General features: G+C 37.1%; 1 protein-coding gene across 5 annotated transcripts in view; it reads right to left on the reverse strand.

Annotated features, from left to right (window-relative positions):
* The window catches only part of Exoc6b (exocyst complex component 6B), a 451,773-nt gene that overhangs the window by 371,534 nt on the left and 61,965 nt on the right, over nt 1-18,274 (reverse strand). For all 5 annotated transcript variants that reach the window (XM_006506729.3, XM_006506728.3, NM_177077.2 and 2 more), the window contains 3 exons: nt 14,970-15,017; nt 13,176-13,266; nt 13,029-13,074 (listed from right to left, as the gene is read on the reverse strand). In XM_006506729.3, the coding sequence (XP_006506792.1) occupies nt 13,029-13,074; nt 13,176-13,254 (125 nt within the window). In that variant the 5' untranslated portion in view covers nt 13,255-13,266; nt 14,970-15,017. The remainder of the gene's footprint in view (nt 1-13,028; nt 13,075-13,175; nt 13,267-14,969; nt 15,018-18,274) is intronic.

An 18,274-nucleotide genomic window follows, 5' to 3' on the forward strand; every position in this document is an offset into this window, starting at 1 on the left:
GGATAGGGAGTTTTCACAGTAGAACCCAGGAAAGGGGATAACATTTGAAATGTAAATAAAGAAAATATCCAGTAAAGTCAAAAAATAAAATAAAATAAAAATTAAAATTTTTTTTAAATATCCCAATGTCAAAAGGCCATTCTACAAACTAAAATACTCCATGAAGACTTCCTTTTTATTATTGGGTATTTTCTTTATTTACATTTCAAATGTTTTTTCCTTTCCAGGTCTCCCCTTCAGAAACCTCCTATCCCATCACTCCCCCTCCCCCTGCTTCTATAAGGGTACTCACCCACCAACCCAAACACTCCTGTCTTCCCTCCCTGGCATTCCCCTACACTGGGGCAACAAACACCCTCAGGCCCGAGGGTCGCTCCTCCCACTCATGTCCAACAAGGAAATCCTCTGCCATGTATGCAGAACTATCAATCCCTCCATGTGTACCCTTGGTTGGTGGTCCAGTACCCAGGAGCTCCTGGGGATCTGGCTTGTTGACACTGCTTCCGCCATGCGGCTGCAAACCCCCTCAGTTCCTTCAGTCCCTTCTCCAAATCCTCCATCAGGGACCCCCATGTTCAGTCCAATAGTAGGCTGAGAGCATCCACCTCTATATTTGTCAGGCTCTGGCAGAGCCTCTTGGGAGACAGCCATTGTCAGGCTCCTGTCAGCAAGTACTTTCCAGCATCCACAATAACTTTTGGTGACTGTATATGGGATGGATCCCCAGGTGGGGCAGTCTCTGGATAGCCTTTCCTTCAGTCTCTGCTTCACACTGTCTTCATATTTCCTTCTGTGAGTATTTTGTTCCCCCTTCTAAGCACTGAAGCATCCACACTTTGGTGTTTCCTCTACTTGGGCTTCATATGGTCTATAAATTGAATCTTGGGTATTCCGAACTTTTGGGCTAATATCCACTTATCAGTGAGTGCATACTGCATGTGTTATTTTTGACTGAGTTACCTCACTCAAGATGATATTTTCAAGTTCCATCCATTTGCCTAAAAATTTCATGAAGTCGTTTTTTCATAGCTGAGTAGTACTCCTTTATGTACCACATTTTCTGTATCCATTCCTATTGAAGGACATTTGGATTGTCTCCAACTTCTGGCTATTATAAATATGACTGCTATGAACATAGTGGAGCATGTGTCCTTATTACATGTTGGAGCATCTTCTAGGTATATGTCCAGGAGTGGTATAGCTGGGTCCTCAGGTAGTACTGTGTCCAATTTTCTGAGGAACACCCAGACTTATTTCCAGAGGGGTTGTACCAGCTTGCAATCCACCAAAATGGAGTTTTCCTCTTTTCCACATCCTTACCAGCATCTGCTGTCACCTGAATTTTGATCTTAGTCTTTCTGACTGGTGTGAGGTAGAATCTCGGGATTATTTTGATTTGCATTTCCCTGATGACTAAGGATGTTAAACATTTCATTAGGTGTTTCTTGGCCATTGGAGTTTCCTCAGTTGAGAATTCTCTGTTTAGCCTTGTTTTCCATTTGTTAATAGGGTTATTTGGCTCTCTGGAGCCTAACTTCTTGAGTTCTTTCTATATATTGGATATTAGCCCTTTATCGGATGTACAATTGGTGAAAATCTTTCCCCAATCTGTTGGTTACCATTTTGTCCTATTGACAATGTCCTTTGCTTTACAGAAGCTTTACAGTTTTATAAGGTCCCTTTTGTCAATTCTTGATCTTAAAGCATAAGTCATTGGTGTTCTGTTCAGGAACTTTTCCCCTGTGACCATGTGTTCGAGGCTTTTCCCCACTTCCTCTTCTATTAGATCAGTGTGTTTGGTTTTAATGTAGAGGTCCTTGATCCACTTAGACTTGAGCTTTGTACAGGGAGATAAGAATGGATCAATATGCATTCTTCTACATGTTGAACCAGCACCATTTGTTGAAAATGCTATCTTTTTCCACTGGATGGTTTTAGCTCCTTTGTCAAAGATCAAGTGACCATACTTGTGTGGGTTCATTTCTGGGTCTTCAATTTTATTCCATTGATCTACCTGCCTGTCACTGTACCAATACCATGCAGTTTTTATCGCTATTGCTCTGTCTTACAGCTGGAGGTCAGGGATGCTGATTCCCCCAGAAGTTCTATTATTGTTGAGAATAGGTTTTGCTATCCTAAGTTTTTTGATATTCCAAATGAATTTGAGAATTGCTCTAACTCTATGAAGAATTGAGTTGGAATTTTGATGGGGATTGCATTGAATCTGTAGATTGCTTCTGATAAGATGGCCATTTTTACTATATTAATCCTGCCAATCCATGGGAGATCTTTCCATCTTCTGAGATCTTCTTTGATTTCTTTCTTCAGAGACGTGAAGTTCTTGTCATACAGATCTTTCACTTGTTTGGTTAGAGTCACACCAAGATATTTAATATAGTTTCTGATCATTGTGAAGGGTGTCATTTCCCTTTCTTTCTCAGCCCATTTATCCTTTGAGTATAGGAAGGTTACTGATTGTTTGAGTTAATTTATATCCAGCCACTTTGTTGAAATTGTTTATCAGCTGTAGGAGTTCTCTGGCAGAATTTTTGGGCTCACCTAAGTATACTACCATATCTGCAAATAGTGATATTTTGACTTCTTCCTTCACAATTTGTATCTCTTTGACTTCCTTTTGTTGTCTAATTGTTCTAGCTAGAACTTTGAGTACTATATTGAATAGATAGGGAGAGAGTGGGCAATCTTATCTAGTCCGATTTTAGTGGGATTGCTTCAAGTTTCTTTCCATTTAGTTTGATGTTGGCTACTGCTTTGCTGTATATTGCTTTTACTATGTTTAGGTATGAGCCCTGAATTCCTGATCTTTCCAAGACTTTTAACATGCAGGATGTTGAATATTGTCAACTGCTTTTTCAACATATAACGATATGATCATGTTTTTTTCTTTGAGTTTGTTTACATAGTGGATTACATTGATGGATTTCCAAATATTGAACCATCCCTGCATACCTGAAATGAAGCCTACTTGATAGTAGTAAATGATCATTTTGATGTGTTCTTGGATTCAATTTGAGAGAATTTAACTGAGTATTTTTGCATCAATATTCATAAGAGAAATTAGTCTGAAGTTCTCTTTCTTTGTTGGGCCTTTGTGAGGTTTTGGTATCAGCGTAACTGTGGCTTCATAGAACAAATTGAGTAGTGTTCCTTCTGTTTCTATATTGTGGAATAGTTTGAAGAGTATTGGTTTGTTCCTCCCCCACTCCCCCGCTTGCAACAGCCTGCTTAACCTAGAAGGCCCAGTTTTGTGTTGTTTACTTTTGTTCTGTTTTTTTATTAGATATTTTCTTCATTTACATTTCAAATGCTATCCCAAAAGTCCCCTATACCCTCCCCCACCCTGCTCCCCTACCCACTCACTCCCACTTCTTGGCCCTGGCTTTCCCCTGTACTGGGGCATATAAAGTTTGCTAGACCAAGGGGCCTCTCTTCCCAATGATGGGCAACTAGGCCATCTTCTGCTACATATGCAGCTAGAGACACAAGTTCTGGGGGTACTGATTAGTTCATATTGTTGTTCCACCTATAGGGTTGCAGACCCCTTTAGCTCTTGGGTACTTTCTCTAGCTCCTCCATTGGGGGCCCAGTGTTCCATCCTATAGATGACTGTGGGCATCCACTTCTGTATTTTCCAGGTACTGGCAAAGCCTCACAGGAGACAGCTATATCAGGGTCCTTTCAGCAAATTCTTGCTGGCGTATCCAATAGTGACTGTGTTTGGTGGCTGATTATGGGGAAGAGTATTGTTATTAGGTCTTCTTTGAAGGTCTCATAGAGTTCTGCACTAAACCTGGGCTTTTTTGGTTGGGAGACTTTTAATGACTGCTTCTATTTCTTTAGTTATGGGACTGTTTAGGTGGTTTTTCTGATCCTTACTTAACTTTGGTATTTAGTATCTGTCTAGAAAATTGTCCCATTTCATCCTAATTTTCCAGTTTTGTTGAATACAGGCTTTTGTAGTAGGATCTGATGGTTTTTGGACTTCCTCAGTTTCTGTTGCTATACTCCCTTTTCACTTCAGATTTTGTTAATTTGGATACTGTCCCTGTGCTCTCTGGTTAGTCTGGCTAAGGATTTATCTATCTTGTTGATTTTCTCAAAGAACCAGCTCCTGGTTTGGTTTGTATAGTTCTTTTTTGTTTCTACTTGGTTGATTTCAACCCTGAGTTTGAATATTTCCTGCCGTCTACTCCTCTTGGGTGTATTTGCTTCTTTTTGTTCTAGAGCTTTCAGCTGTACTGTTAAGCTGCTAGTGTATGCTCGCTCCATTTTCTTTTTGGAGATACTCAAAGCTATAAGTTTTCCTCTTAGCAATACTTTTCATTGTGTCCCATAAGTTTGGGTATGTTGTACCTTTATTTTTGTTAAATTCTAAAAGGTCTTTAATTTCTTTCTTTATTTCTTCCTTGACCAAGTTATCATTTCATCTTCCATGTTTATATGAGCTTTCTGTTGTTTTTGTTGCTATTGAAGACTAGCCTTAGTCCATGGTGATCTGATAGGATGCATGGAATTACTTCAATCTTCTTGTATCTGTTTAGGCCTGTTTTGTGACTGATTACATGGTCAGTTTTGGAAAAAGTACCATGAGGTGATGACAAGAAGGTATATTCTTTTGTTTCAGGATGAAATATTCTATAGATATCCATTTGGTCCATAACTTCTGTTAGTTTCTCTGTGTCTCTGTTTAGTTTGTGTTTGCATGATCTGTCCATTGATGAGAGTGGGGTGTTTAAGTCTCCCACTATTATTGTGTGAGGTGCAATATGTGTTTTGAGCTTCAGTGAATTTTCTTTTATGAATGTGGGTGCCCTTGAATTTGGAGCATAAATGTTCAGAATTGAGAGTTCGTCCAAGAAGACGTCTAATGATGGTAAAGAGATGAACCTGGAAAATCATGTGCATATGTTTGTGTGTGTTGTGTACACATGCACATATGTATGGCAAAAGTATCCAAATTAACACAAAACAGAATTCCCGGGGAATTAATGGAACTGTTCCACAGAAGTGCTGCTACCAGCCTTGTCCAAGGTGCTTCCATTATCTTACCTGCAGTTCCCCTGGGAAACTTGACTTGTGAAAAACCAGCATTGATATTAATAATTAATATTAAGACAAAACATATTTGGAGCAAAGGATGGAGAATATATAAAGTGGTAAAGTAAGTAAATATGTGCTAAAATTAAAAAAAAAATAAAAAATACATTTCTTAATTTCCTTGAAAAAATAATGTTTTAAAAGTAGTAATTTAATGGCATATGGGCTCATAAAATATATGGAAATCATAAATTGTAACAGTAAACAAGAAGAATAAAAAATGAGCTACTAAAACAAAGCTAGCAGTATATGTATATCAAATTTGAATAGGCAAAGATATTAAAGGAAGCTGTAATGAACTGAGATGCACATAAGTGTTCATACAGCAAACTCCAAGAAATCAAATTAAAAAACACTTTTAAAGAGGTTGAAAAGATGGCTCAGTGGTTAAGAGAACTAGAAACTCTTGCAGAGTCCTGGGGTTCAGATCCCAGCAAATACAATAGCAACTCACAACCATCTTTAACTCCAGTTCCAGGGGATATAGCACCCTCTCTTGGCCACCTCTGGTACTGTACACATATGGTGCATATATACATGCAGGTAAAACATTCAAACACATAAAGTAAATGAATCTAAAAAATGTTTTAATATTTCAAAATCAATAAAAAATAAAAGCATACACCCCAATATATTTAAAACAAAAAAGTAGAAAGGAGGAACAGAAACCAAGGAGACTGGAAAAACTATGAAAAAGAAAAATCCAACTTTAATTACATTAAGTATGAAAGGACTATAAAGTCCTTTCATTCCAGGGTGCAACTATAAAAAGCACAATCATATTTTATCTACAGGAAACATACTTTAAATTGAAAGATACAAATAGACTAAAAATTAAAGATGAACGATAAACTACAGAATAACCTCAAGTAACTGGAATCAGTATTTTAAGTTTCTTTTTATTGATGTCTTAATATAAAAAAATGGGTTTATAACAAAAGCATCTTGCTCACTTTTACTCCCCAGCACCTTCCTTCTTCCTTCCTCCTTCCTTTCTCCTTCCCTTTCAGCAATCACCATCTTCCCCTCAGTCTCCTTTGGTTGTCACAGCGTTTGTATAGGGAAGGATGCTAATGTGTGCAGTTAAATCTAGTTTCTGCACGTAAGAGAAAACATGGCATGCTTGCATTTAATTCCCCCATTACCCTCTTGTTTTTTCCTCCTCACTGTTTTTATACCTTCCTCCTCCTTTGGTTATCTCCTGTTACCATGTCATATATATGCTTATTATATAATACTAATTAGTATATAAAATATTTGTATAATCTAGATTTATTCCTGCATTTTAATATAGAATACAAAAAAGGGTTCATAGAATTATCATATATCATTATACCTTATTCATACATATTCTTAAATTTTAAGCTAGCTTGTACATGAGAAAAAGCATGCAATATTTGTCTAACTTATTTAATCTAACATAATGATCTCTCCATGCTACATTTTCCAGCAAATGCCCTAATTTCATTTTCCTTTATGGGTGAATTGTGTATATTAACCACATTTTCTTTATCCATTCATCTGGTAATGGGTGCTAAGGTTGGTTTTATACCTTGGCTATCATGATTAAGTACATAATTGAGCATGATATGGAAGTACCTCTGTGCTGTGGTTCACTCTGTGGTGTGCTGATTTAGCATCCTTCAGTATATACCCAGGAGAGATAGAGCTTGATAATATGATAGTTCTATTATATAGTTAGCTTTTTGAGCAATCTCTAAACTGTTTTCCACAGTGCTTATATCTTCATGAGGGTCTTTACTTCATATATGTCCTTTTCCCACATCACTAGCATTTTCTGTCTTTTTCCTTCTTGGATAACAGCTATTCTAACTAGGATAAGTCAGAGATGGGATTTATTTTTTTTTTTTTTTTGTTTCTGTTATTTTAAAACTTTTATTTATTTTTGTATCTATTTATTTTGCTTATGTGGTGAGAGCGCAGTTATAGGCATGTGTCAGGTTTAGGAACAACTTGCAGTAATCCTGCCTGATAGGCACCTTTACCCAATGAGCATCTATCTCATTGGCCCCCAGGGATGGAATCTCTGTATAGGTTTAGTTTACGTTTTCCTGGTAGCTAAAGATGTTGCTCTTGCCCCTGCGTCTTGTCTCAACTGCAACTGTGAAGCCTCCTGCTCTCTTACCACATGCCCCACTGCTCTGTTTCCTTCACTTACCTCTACACCTGAACATTTCTCCATCCCTTCTCAAGGCATCCTTTCTGCCTGTATAACTTCAAAAGAAGTGTAATTGTCAAAACTATATAAGCCTCTTGAATTGTAGACTAATTAAAGTAAAATAGGTATTAAATAAGAAGAAGCTGGCTGGCTAAATAAATTGTGATACATCCATGTATTAAAATATCAATAAACTGATTAAAATATTTACAATATTATTGAATAGAAAACATTTGAAAATAACAAACACTTCTCAGGTTTTTGCCTAAGACCAAAGACAGCACTGGTTCTCTTTAGTGTCTGGTTGATGAGTCCTCTACCTCTGAATAATGTGCTAAATAGGTTTTTAGAGCAAAGAGCTGAGCTGGAGGTTTGATTTATCCTTTTCATGAATGATGCTGATGCTGTAATGTTTCCCAGATGGTGTACTAATTTAAAAACAAACAGACCTTACAAATACAATCATAGGATTTATAAAGCCAAACATAGTGGCTCTTGCCATAATCAAAGCACTTGAGAGGCTGAAGCAGGAGGATCACCATGAATTCAAGGCCTGGACTATATAGTAAGTTTACAGGTCAGACTCTGTCTTCAAAAGAAAGTATAACTGCATAATTTATTCATCAATCATAGATATCTAGCACCAAATACAAATCATAGACAAAAAAGTTCAAATAAATAACTAGGATCAAACATGAAAGTGAGAATCATATAGTGTTTTTTCTTTAGACAGCAAAATATTCATAATTTTCCTCTTTAGACTTTAAAATTCCCTAATTTTGACATTTTCCATCTGTCTAGAAAGGGAAAACTCATTCCTTCCATAGATGAAACTGATACACAGTTCTAGTTTAAACACAGTCTCTTTACAGCAGACACTTCAGCGATTCTTGACTCAACACTCAAAAACAAACACCAAGACTACAGACTTGTTTATTTCTTTTTTTGTCTATTTATTGGGGTTTTTTTTTTTTTTGGCTTTTTTCATAGGTTCTAAGAATTAAACTCTTAGTCCAAGCAGATGGAGAAAAGAGAGGTTTGTTCATCTTAAACTTAGAAATAAAAGTACAAATATAAATCTGAAATAGTTGTTTCCATTAAAATTTTAGACTCTAAAACATTACAATTTTACATGATTTAGCAAATGCAGAATAGCAATGACTCAACTAGGTATGAAGAACTGCATGTAATAGAAATTGAACCACCAAGATAAATACATTCTGGGGTTTAGTTCTATCTAAGAACTCTGTTTACAGAATGAGAAGAATTCAGCCATGCTGCATGCAGACATGCAGCCCATGATGAAAACATCTGCTCTGTCAAATAGAACCACCACATTTTTCAAAACCCAATTATTCCTAGAAACAAATAACAGCACCTTATTTCCCACTGTCTCTTTTCTCCTAGCAAGCTTATGTTCCAAACATAATAGATCAGTAAGATTATTCAAATTTCTAAAGTGTTTTATATAACAGATAAACAACTAACCAATGGCAGCCAATTAAATATTTAACACACATACAACCCCACTTATAGAGTCCTTGAAAATCTCATACAAGATGTTGGCATTACTTTCATCAACCTATACTTTATTAAAACTGAATGCAAAGGGCTAGAGAGGTGGCTCAGCATTTAGGAATGCTTACTCTTCTTGCAGAGGACCCAGGTTCTGTTCCCAGCACCCATGTAGTTCACAACTATCTGCAACTCCACTTTAAAGGTACATGTATATGCACTTAGACACACACACATAAAATTAAATAAAGTTTTTTAAAACTGAAAGAAGGATGTAGAGATGGCTCAGTCAGTAAATAATGCTGCATAGGCATAAGGATCTGAGTTTGGATCCTCATCCCACATAAAAAGCCCAGTGTGGTGGATATTCCTATAACCCCAGTTCTGTGAGGTGCAGGCAGGTGGATCCCTGAAGTTCACTGGCAGATCTTATCTCAAAAAATAAAGGTAGAGAATGATGTGATTTTTTTTTAAAAAATCAACTTCTGGCCACCACAAACGTGTGTGTGTGTGTGTGTGTGTGTGTGTGTGTGTGTGTGTGTGTGTAGATAGATAGATCATATACATATACACATACACATATACATATACCTGCCTACATGTAATATGCACCCACACTGACAAGCATATATACCACATATGGTAATATATACAAATGAAACAGTCATTTAAAACAATTGGGGACTGGAGATGACTCATTGTTAGAGTTTTTTGGAGTCAGGCAGTGGTGGCACACACCTTTAATCCCAGCACTCAGGCAGAGGCAGGCAGATCTCTGAATTTGAGGCCAGCCTGGTCTACAGGATAAATTCCAAGACAACCAGGGCTACACAGAGAAACCCTGTCTCAAACAAACAAATAAACAAACAAAGAGCACTTTGATCCCACAAACAAACAAATAAAGAGTACTTTGATCCCAGCACCTATATCTGGCAGCTCACAACCATACAGGACTCCAGTTCCAGGGGATCTGACACCCTCTTCTAAACTCTGGGGGTACCTATACCCCAATGCATTAATGCACATATACACAACTCATACACACATATACACAAAATCAAAAACTTAAAAAAATTAAATCTTACAAAATGTAAAAATAAATTAACTAATGAGGTCAAGTGTGGTGGTAACACATACCTTTAATCAGGTGACAAAGGTAGTAGGATCACAGAGTGAGCCTAGCCAAAGCTGCAGAGCAAAAACCTTGTCTTTAAAAAGAAATCCCCCTGAAGAGCAGTTCCTCCACTCCATCCGCATGGTGCTCACTCTCCTCTTTCCCTCTTAGAAGTGGTTCTCAGCCTTCCTAGTGCTGCCACCCCCAACCATAAATTATTTTCACTGCTACTTCTTAAGTGTAATTTTACTAGTGTTATGAATCACACTGTAAATATCTGTTTTCCAATGGTCTTAGGTGACCTTTGTGCAAGGGTTGTTTGACCCCAAAAGGGTCGCAACTCACAGCTCAAGAACAGCTGCTTTAGAAGAGTTTCTAATAAAATAGTTGAATGCTATTGTGATAAGAAGAACTCTTTCAAGATGATGTTTTTTTAATTCTACTAAGAGGTCCCTAAAAGTGAATCAGAGTTACCTATAAATATTTTCCTCTCATTTATAACAATAAAATATGAAATATAAGCTTTCATGGCAGAAAAATCGCAGTTCCTTTCGTAATAGAAGAGCATTATTAACAAAGATATGTTAGAAAACACAAAAGTCAATAGTATAAACAATATTTACAGCTCAAGAAGGCCTCCAGCCATGAAAGCTTAACAAGGAACAGACATGATGCAACACTTTATAACCAAGTAGGTTCTGTCTAATACCTAGACAACTGTCTTCAGCCATCGAGCAGCAGGCAGCAGACAACTGTGAACTCCAAAGGAAGAAAACAAACAAGGTGGGATATCTACCTGAAGGTGATTGCTACATCATGGTCACAGTCAGCAAAAAGTCTCAGAGTCCAAAGATTTGCTGACCTAAGGCATCAAATAGTAGACCAAAAAGGGGAAACCTGCATAGGGCTTGCCTGGAGTCTTTGCTGAGTACTAGACCAGACAGGGGTATGTGAGGTAAGGAAATGGGGAGAGAAGCACTGGAGGAGAGAAGTGGGGGGAAAGAGAAGAGAAGAGGACAGAGTGACAGGAGGTATGAGATGAACACTTAGGGAGGTCAGAAAAAAAAAAAAAAAAAAAACAAGAGAAATGTCCTAACCCTAAACAGCCAAACAGCACGGTTCATAAGAACCACTGAGCCATCCAGACCAGATTAAATAGTCTCTAAAACTGATGCTACTTGGCCTGGCAGAGCTACTACTGCTGCTGCTGCTGCTGCTGCTGCTGCTGCTGCTGCTGCTGCTGCTGCTGCTGCTGCTGCTGCTGTTGTAGAATGTCTCACCTTGCATCCCCAGCTGGCCTGGAACTCACTACAGAGATAAGACTGGCCTCAAGCTCACAAAGATCCACCTTCCTCTGCTTCCTAAGGGTTTAAAGGCATAAGCTATCATAGCTGGCCCTAGCAGAGCCTTAAAATAGGGGTGGGTCTGGAAGTATCAGATCTGCAAATCACTGCTTCCCAAGAGAACTTAGTGAGTACATTTTCCATAGAAAAATTTACAAGCATCCATAACTTTATTCATCATACTTAAAAAGTGAAAATGACCCCACTGCTCATCAAATGATGAAAAAAATAAAATGTAGTCATCCACCCAGTGGAGAAGCACCCGCACAAAAAGAGTGAAGTACTGATTCACACCAAAGCATGGCTAAATCCTAAAAACACTGTAAAAGGGAGAAGTCAAACATAAAGGGGCACAAACTGTGTGGCCCCATTTATATGATAGTCACAATAGGCAAACATATGGCTAAATGGACATGGTGGCTGTGCAGACTAAGGGAAAGAACAAGGGGAGCAGGCTTCTGTTCTAGATCACTGACATGCTCTGCAGAGGAGCCGTGAGGACACCCTTTTGAAGACAACACTAAACTGTATACATAAAATGGTGGATGTGACAGTATAGAAAATAACAACAATTATTTACATAAACTATTTCAGAAATGCCATATTTCTTAAAGAATTTACAACTATCATTTTAATTCAAAAAGGCATAGTAAAGAATTAGGATCTAAAGTGTCAGAATCACTTAAAATATACAAATAAATGAAGAATTTTTTGAATCTTACTTTTAAAACATTTTTATGTGAAAGTTTTTATCAAAAATGAAACTGTATTATAGGTACTATGCCATATTCTGATACAAGAGTAATTACAATAATAACACTAAGGGAGGGATGGTAAAACAGAGGTATAGTTTTAAATTTTTAATTGATGAAAAATTATATATGTATATGCGGTACAGTGAGATAATTTCATATAATTATCAATTAATAATTATAATAATTAAATCTATAAAGCATTTCAATTTGAATAGAAACTACTACTACAAAAATCTTGCTTATACATGATTTGCCATAATTATTTTAAGATCCAATATTAGTTAAAGATTATTGTAAGCTTAGAAGCAAGCATTTCAAGGAAATATAGAGGTGTGGATTATAAGACACTAGTGAAAACAAGATAAGACTCTTAAAATCTAGTTAACTAACTGATTGAGAGGAAAGCAGATACACAGAGAAAGATCAAGTAACAGTGAGAACAAATGGAAAATGAATTACTAAAAGCCATACAAAGATAACTGTGTCGGGCATAAAAAATCTAAAGAGCTCAACTAAATTCCAGATTGTACACATGACCTTTTAAAAAAAAAAAAAAAAAAAAACAGCAAAATCAAGCCATGCATATTGACAATCTCTTATCTCCAAAATAGAAAAAAAAAAAAAAAAGGCAATAAAATAACATGCCCGCACTCCTTAAACCTGAAGAGGTTATGGGAGTAAAGGAAAGACTTGAGACAGCTCAACACGCAAGGAGGACACTAGAGAGGACAGTGGTTGAGCGTACTTGCTCTCACAGAAGACCCAAGTTCAGACCCCAGCACCTACATCAGACAACACACAAATGCCTGTAACTACAGCTCCAGGGGATCCAATGCCCTCTTCTGGCCTCTGTGGGTATCCACACACATGTAGTAAAAACACAGACGTGTACACACACACACACACACACACACACACACAAATAAATAATAAAATAAATCTCTTTTTTAAGTATTGTAAATAAAAGAAAATTTTGGTAATAAAGACCAATTTAAAAATCTTACCTTTTGGTTTTCATCTGGTCCCTCAGTTTGCTGTACATCTCTAGGACTTGAAAGAGAAAACAGATGACACATGCATCATTAAACAAAATAAACTAACTCAGCTAAAGGAATTACGTCAAGAATTCCACTCCATTAGCTGTTCCTCACCTGGAAGACACAGCATTAGCTTATCGACAGTGGCAGAAATATTTCTCTGTTGTAGTCGACACTGCTTCAGCTCCTCCATTGCTATTACCAGCTTGGCAAAAGGGGGGAAAACAGAATTATGCCAAGAACTGTAAATAAACATTTTCAGTTACATTTTTCCCATTCTGCATTCAATTCATCCAAGAATCCCAGTTCCCTAGTAATAATCTACCATGTAAGCTAAGAACTGCCCTCCTCAATCAGTATAGCACTCCTACATAGCTTCCTGCTTTCCCACCACACTGCATATGCATCTAAAAAGGGCTATTTAAAATGAATCCTAAAGAACAAAGGCTATGGGGAGTCAGGACGGTTGCCCATTTCTCCAAACCCTACCAGACTCCATGATTTACATTTCCTTGTGCCCGCTGGGCTCCTAGAGGGAGGCAGTTCTTATCTTTAAGAGGTTCCATTTTAACAAACAAGCTACCCACTTAAAAGATACAATCTTGTATAAGATCCAGTTTACTGGACATTGATTTACTCTTTCTCACAGTCATCTCAAAATGTAACAAACTACATCTGTAGAATATGGACTGTGCAAAATGAAAAACAATTTCTATATCTGCTTTCAGGATCCGCCACACACACACAGATACACAGACACACAGACAGACAGACACACACACATACACACCCCTAAAAATTATATCCCTTAAATATGTGAAAAGAATAAAGAGAATGAAGGTGAATGACACAGAAGAGGAATGTACTTCAAGTCAGAAAAGGTTGACCTCAGCCTTGTGGATTATTATAAAATTTCAAATCATCTGTTCTTGTTTCCCCATCAATGAAGTAGGGGAAATAGCAGTCCTGGCTTTGGATTAAGTAATTAAATGGATATAAACTATAAGTGCAAATTGTAAAGGTGTAAATGATGAGTTTGTCAATTAACAGAATTGATTATGCTTTTTTTTTAAAGAAACAGTTGTTGCGCACTCACTTTGTAACATTTGTTGTTTAGAAAGTCAGAAGAGATGCACAATTAAGAAAACAAGCAAACCTGCTACTAAAGTAGAGCTAATTCTAATGGAGGAAGACAAACAAAAACAACTACATGAGTAAAAAATATGGACCGAAAGTACAGTAGCACAGTGGAGAAAAACAAAAAGAACGCAGGGAATGAGGGTAAGACTGCAGTTTCCAACAAGGTCCTCAGGAAAGATCCTACCTACTAGGTAATATATGAACTACTAGGTAATATATGAACTACTAGGTAATATGTAAATATGTGCCTGTAACCCCAGGACTCTTGAGACTGAGACAGGAAGATTCTTATAAGTTCATGAGTTCTAGGCTACATAGTCATACCCTGTTCAAAAAAAAATCCTGATATTTGGCATATTATTAGACATAAAATAAGTAAAATCATTCTACAAAAGAAGGTGGGGGTAATATAAGGCAGGTACAGCGGCATACTCCCAGTAATCACAAATGAGAAAGTGGAAATCAGTTCAAATCAGGCTTAGGCTACCTGGGATCCTGACTGAAAACGGAAGAACCACAAGAGTGGAGGTCTGAGCCAGGTGAAGATGGAGGAGGAACATTCCAGCAGGTATGGCAGACTACTCAATGATTCTTTTTTTAAACACAGCCAAGAAGGGCTGCATTCATTTTATTCAGGTAGACATTACAATTAGTAACAACTGCACCCAAGTACTTCCAACACACTGCTTATATTCTGTAAGTCCCAAAGTGAAGAACAGCCCTCAGCACGAAACAGAAAAGACGTTGTAGAAGGTAAAGTGGCCTTACTTCCTTGCCCTCGTGCTGCAGTTTCCTATTAGTGTCCGTCACCTGGTTCTGTGGAGAGAAGACAATTTAAACTCATAAAAAACAAACGCTTAGACAACAGTTGGATAAAGATCAAAATGTAATATAAGAAGACTGGGGTTAGGTCTCTAGGTGCTTTCTGCATTCCAGCACATGGGGGTCCAGCTGCTCGCTCTACAACTTAAACCCTTACCAACCTCTCTACTAGGCATCCCATGACCTTTGGCAAAAGGAAAAGCAAAGCTTTAGGACGTACTTTAGATAGTGCATTCCTAAGTAAGATATTATCATAGCCTCGATCACAGTCTAACTCTGAGAAAAAAGAGGGAAAAACTACAAAACAAGAAAAACAAAAGGAGAAAGAAATAAAATGGAAAATAATCCAAAGAGCTTTACTATCTGTGCAATGTCTAGAACACAAATTTTAACACAGACACTTCTTACTTCACAAGGCACTCCTGCAAAGGCTAGGAATAAGTTCAACTTTCTAACACAAGCCACGTTGTTACTACTTATCATCTTAATGATACAAAATGAATTACTAAATAGTTTGGGATCATTAACTCATAACAGCTTCTAACACTTTCATTACCTCATCGATTTCACCACCAGACAGTGGAAATAAGTGAATAAGCCTTAAATAAGCTATGACTTATAATTTAAAGGGACAAGCACAGACCTTTTCAATGATCTACTCTTGATGTTTCCACTAACATAAGACAAATAAATTTTTAGAATAGCAATTCTTTATCACCTCAGACATTATCAAAGCATGGACAATATTTACTTGTAAACTTCTTAAACAGAGACAATCAGGCCTTCTACTAGTGACTGCCACTCCTTATACTTTTACTGCAACCTCAACCCAGTATTTCCTACAATGCCCCTTAAAGCATCAAGAAATGCTAGCTAATGTTATTAACACATGTGCACACGTGCATTGCATACATACACACAAAGAGGGGAAAAATAACACTATAAATGCTTAGGAAAGAGACATCATAAGGAGTGTTTTCCACACTTATTTGATTCAACATCATCTCAAGAAACTAGTTTTTCAGAAAACACACTTTTTAAAATTTTTATCTTAAATTGTATATAATAACTGGATAATATATAATCCATAACAGATTGGAGACTGTATCCCTGCTTTCAAAGATAAAATAAAATCTGACCTCTTCCAGAAAAATATTTTATAAAATGTGAGGAAAAGAAGCAATAGATACTTAGGATCCTAGGACCATTAGATGTGAAGAACACCATTAACCAATAGACTGTGAGCTCAGTGAGAGGCAAGAAAGGATGTAGTCCCTAAATGCAACTCTAAAACATTCAACAAAGCAATCTGGTTCCACTACAGTAAGACAGTAAATATTTTGTTTTTCTGGCCACAAATCCTCTGCTATAACTAGCCAACACTGACAGAACTGTAGCCACAAATAAAATGTTATGTGCTGGTATATCTAGGACTCGATCAAACTTTATTTACAACAATAGGGGGCAAACTGAATTTGGCCTACAAGCCAAAAGTTGTTATGCCCACTCTAAAATAAAAGAAGATGGTAGGGTGACACGATCAACTGATGAGAATGACATTCAGATGTCAGATGTCAAACTGCAGTATGATTAAAAATGTTAAATAAATAAATAAATAAATAAATAAATAAATAAAAGAGCCAAACATATACCACATAAAAAACAAACGAAGTTATTTTTAGCCCATAGATAAAGGAAAGGTGATTTGGAGATCCTACACACTATATCTGGACTCTGCATTCTTCATCCCACACCTAAACAATGGCTGTTTCAAACCTCTTGAAGAGCTAACACAAGAAAGGCTGCTGTTTTTTTTTTTTTTTTTAATGTAAAAGCATGAGGTAGTTTAATGATGGAGCTCCGGGCTGACACGTATCTCCTGCAGGAGACAGAGGTGTCGACCACGAGTCTTGGAAGCTAGGGGTTTTTATAGAAAAGGGGTGGGGCTGGGGGAGGAATTGGCGCAGTTTCACATGATTGGTCCATTTAAACATTAGCAGCCTGTTAACATTTAACTTAGGTCAGAAGGGCGGGAGATAGAGAGGCACTGGGCCAGTCTGGCATGTCATTATCTTTTTTTTTTTTTTTTGCAGTTTAGTTTTTCCTTAATTTTATTTTTAACCAATATATAAAAAGTTGTACTATTTTTTGTTTTTTTTAATATTTTTATTATTACGTATTTTCCTCAATTACATTTAGAATGCTATCCCAAAAGTCCCCCATACCCTCCCCCCCCACTTCCCTACCCACCCATTCCCATTTTTTGGCCCTGGCATTCCCCTGTACTGGGGCATATAAAGTTTGCGTGTCCAATGGGCCTCTTATGGCTAAGCAGCCTCAGGAATGTGAAAGGCTGCTTCTAATGAAGGTCTCTCACTAGAAAACAGGATTCAGGTCAAAGTAAGAGAAACCAATGTGGATAAAAAACAGTATGGTCTCAAGAAACTGGATGTTTTTAGCCTATTCTTGAGTTCTCCCAAAATTAAAACCTCCAATACAACTACATTCAACACTATTATTCATACGCAAATAAAATAGTCTTGTTTATTGCATCATTTCTCAAAGTTTCTAACTTCAAACTTATAGACACATATTTTACATTAAGACTCATGAATACAGACATATATGCAGAGATATAAACACAGAGAAACTACAGGCACATGGGGATACAAACAGATATACAGAGAGAAACATAACAGACACACTGAGAGGCACAGACAGACACAGACATGTAAAATGAACAGAGACACAGAGAGAGACAGAAACAAAGTCACACACACAGAGAGAGAGACACAGACTGAGACAATTTTCAAGAAACAATGTTTATCTTTACTAGATATAGTACATTTTATTTTCTATTTAATTCCCTTCTGCTTAATTCCAAGTTTTCTTAGAAATACTGATCAATTCTAGCAAACTGATTTCATGCAAACCATCACCAAAAACAAATCCATAGGAGCCAACTCTATGTCAATGGTAATGCTCTTAACTGCTTAGCCATCTCTCCAGCCTCCTAGCTCTATTCTATGTCAACAGTAAGAAAATAGTAACTATCTTAATTCTAGCTGAATTCTAGTAATTCTAGTATATTGTTCTATATACTACAATGAAAAAACTGTCTAGAAAGACACTGCTAATATAAAAAAGTATGGACGTGTGTGATGGTTTGTATATCCTTGGACCAGGAAGTGGCACCATCTGAAGGTGTGGCCTTGTTGGAATAGGTGTGACCTGGTTGGAATGGGTGTGTC

The sequence above is a fragment of the Mus musculus genome, chromosome 6 (assembly GCF_000001635.26).
Source record: "Mus musculus strain C57BL/6J chromosome 6, GRCm38.p6 C57BL/6J".
Taxonomy (NCBI): domain Eukaryota; kingdom Metazoa; phylum Chordata; class Mammalia; order Rodentia; family Muridae; genus Mus; species Mus musculus.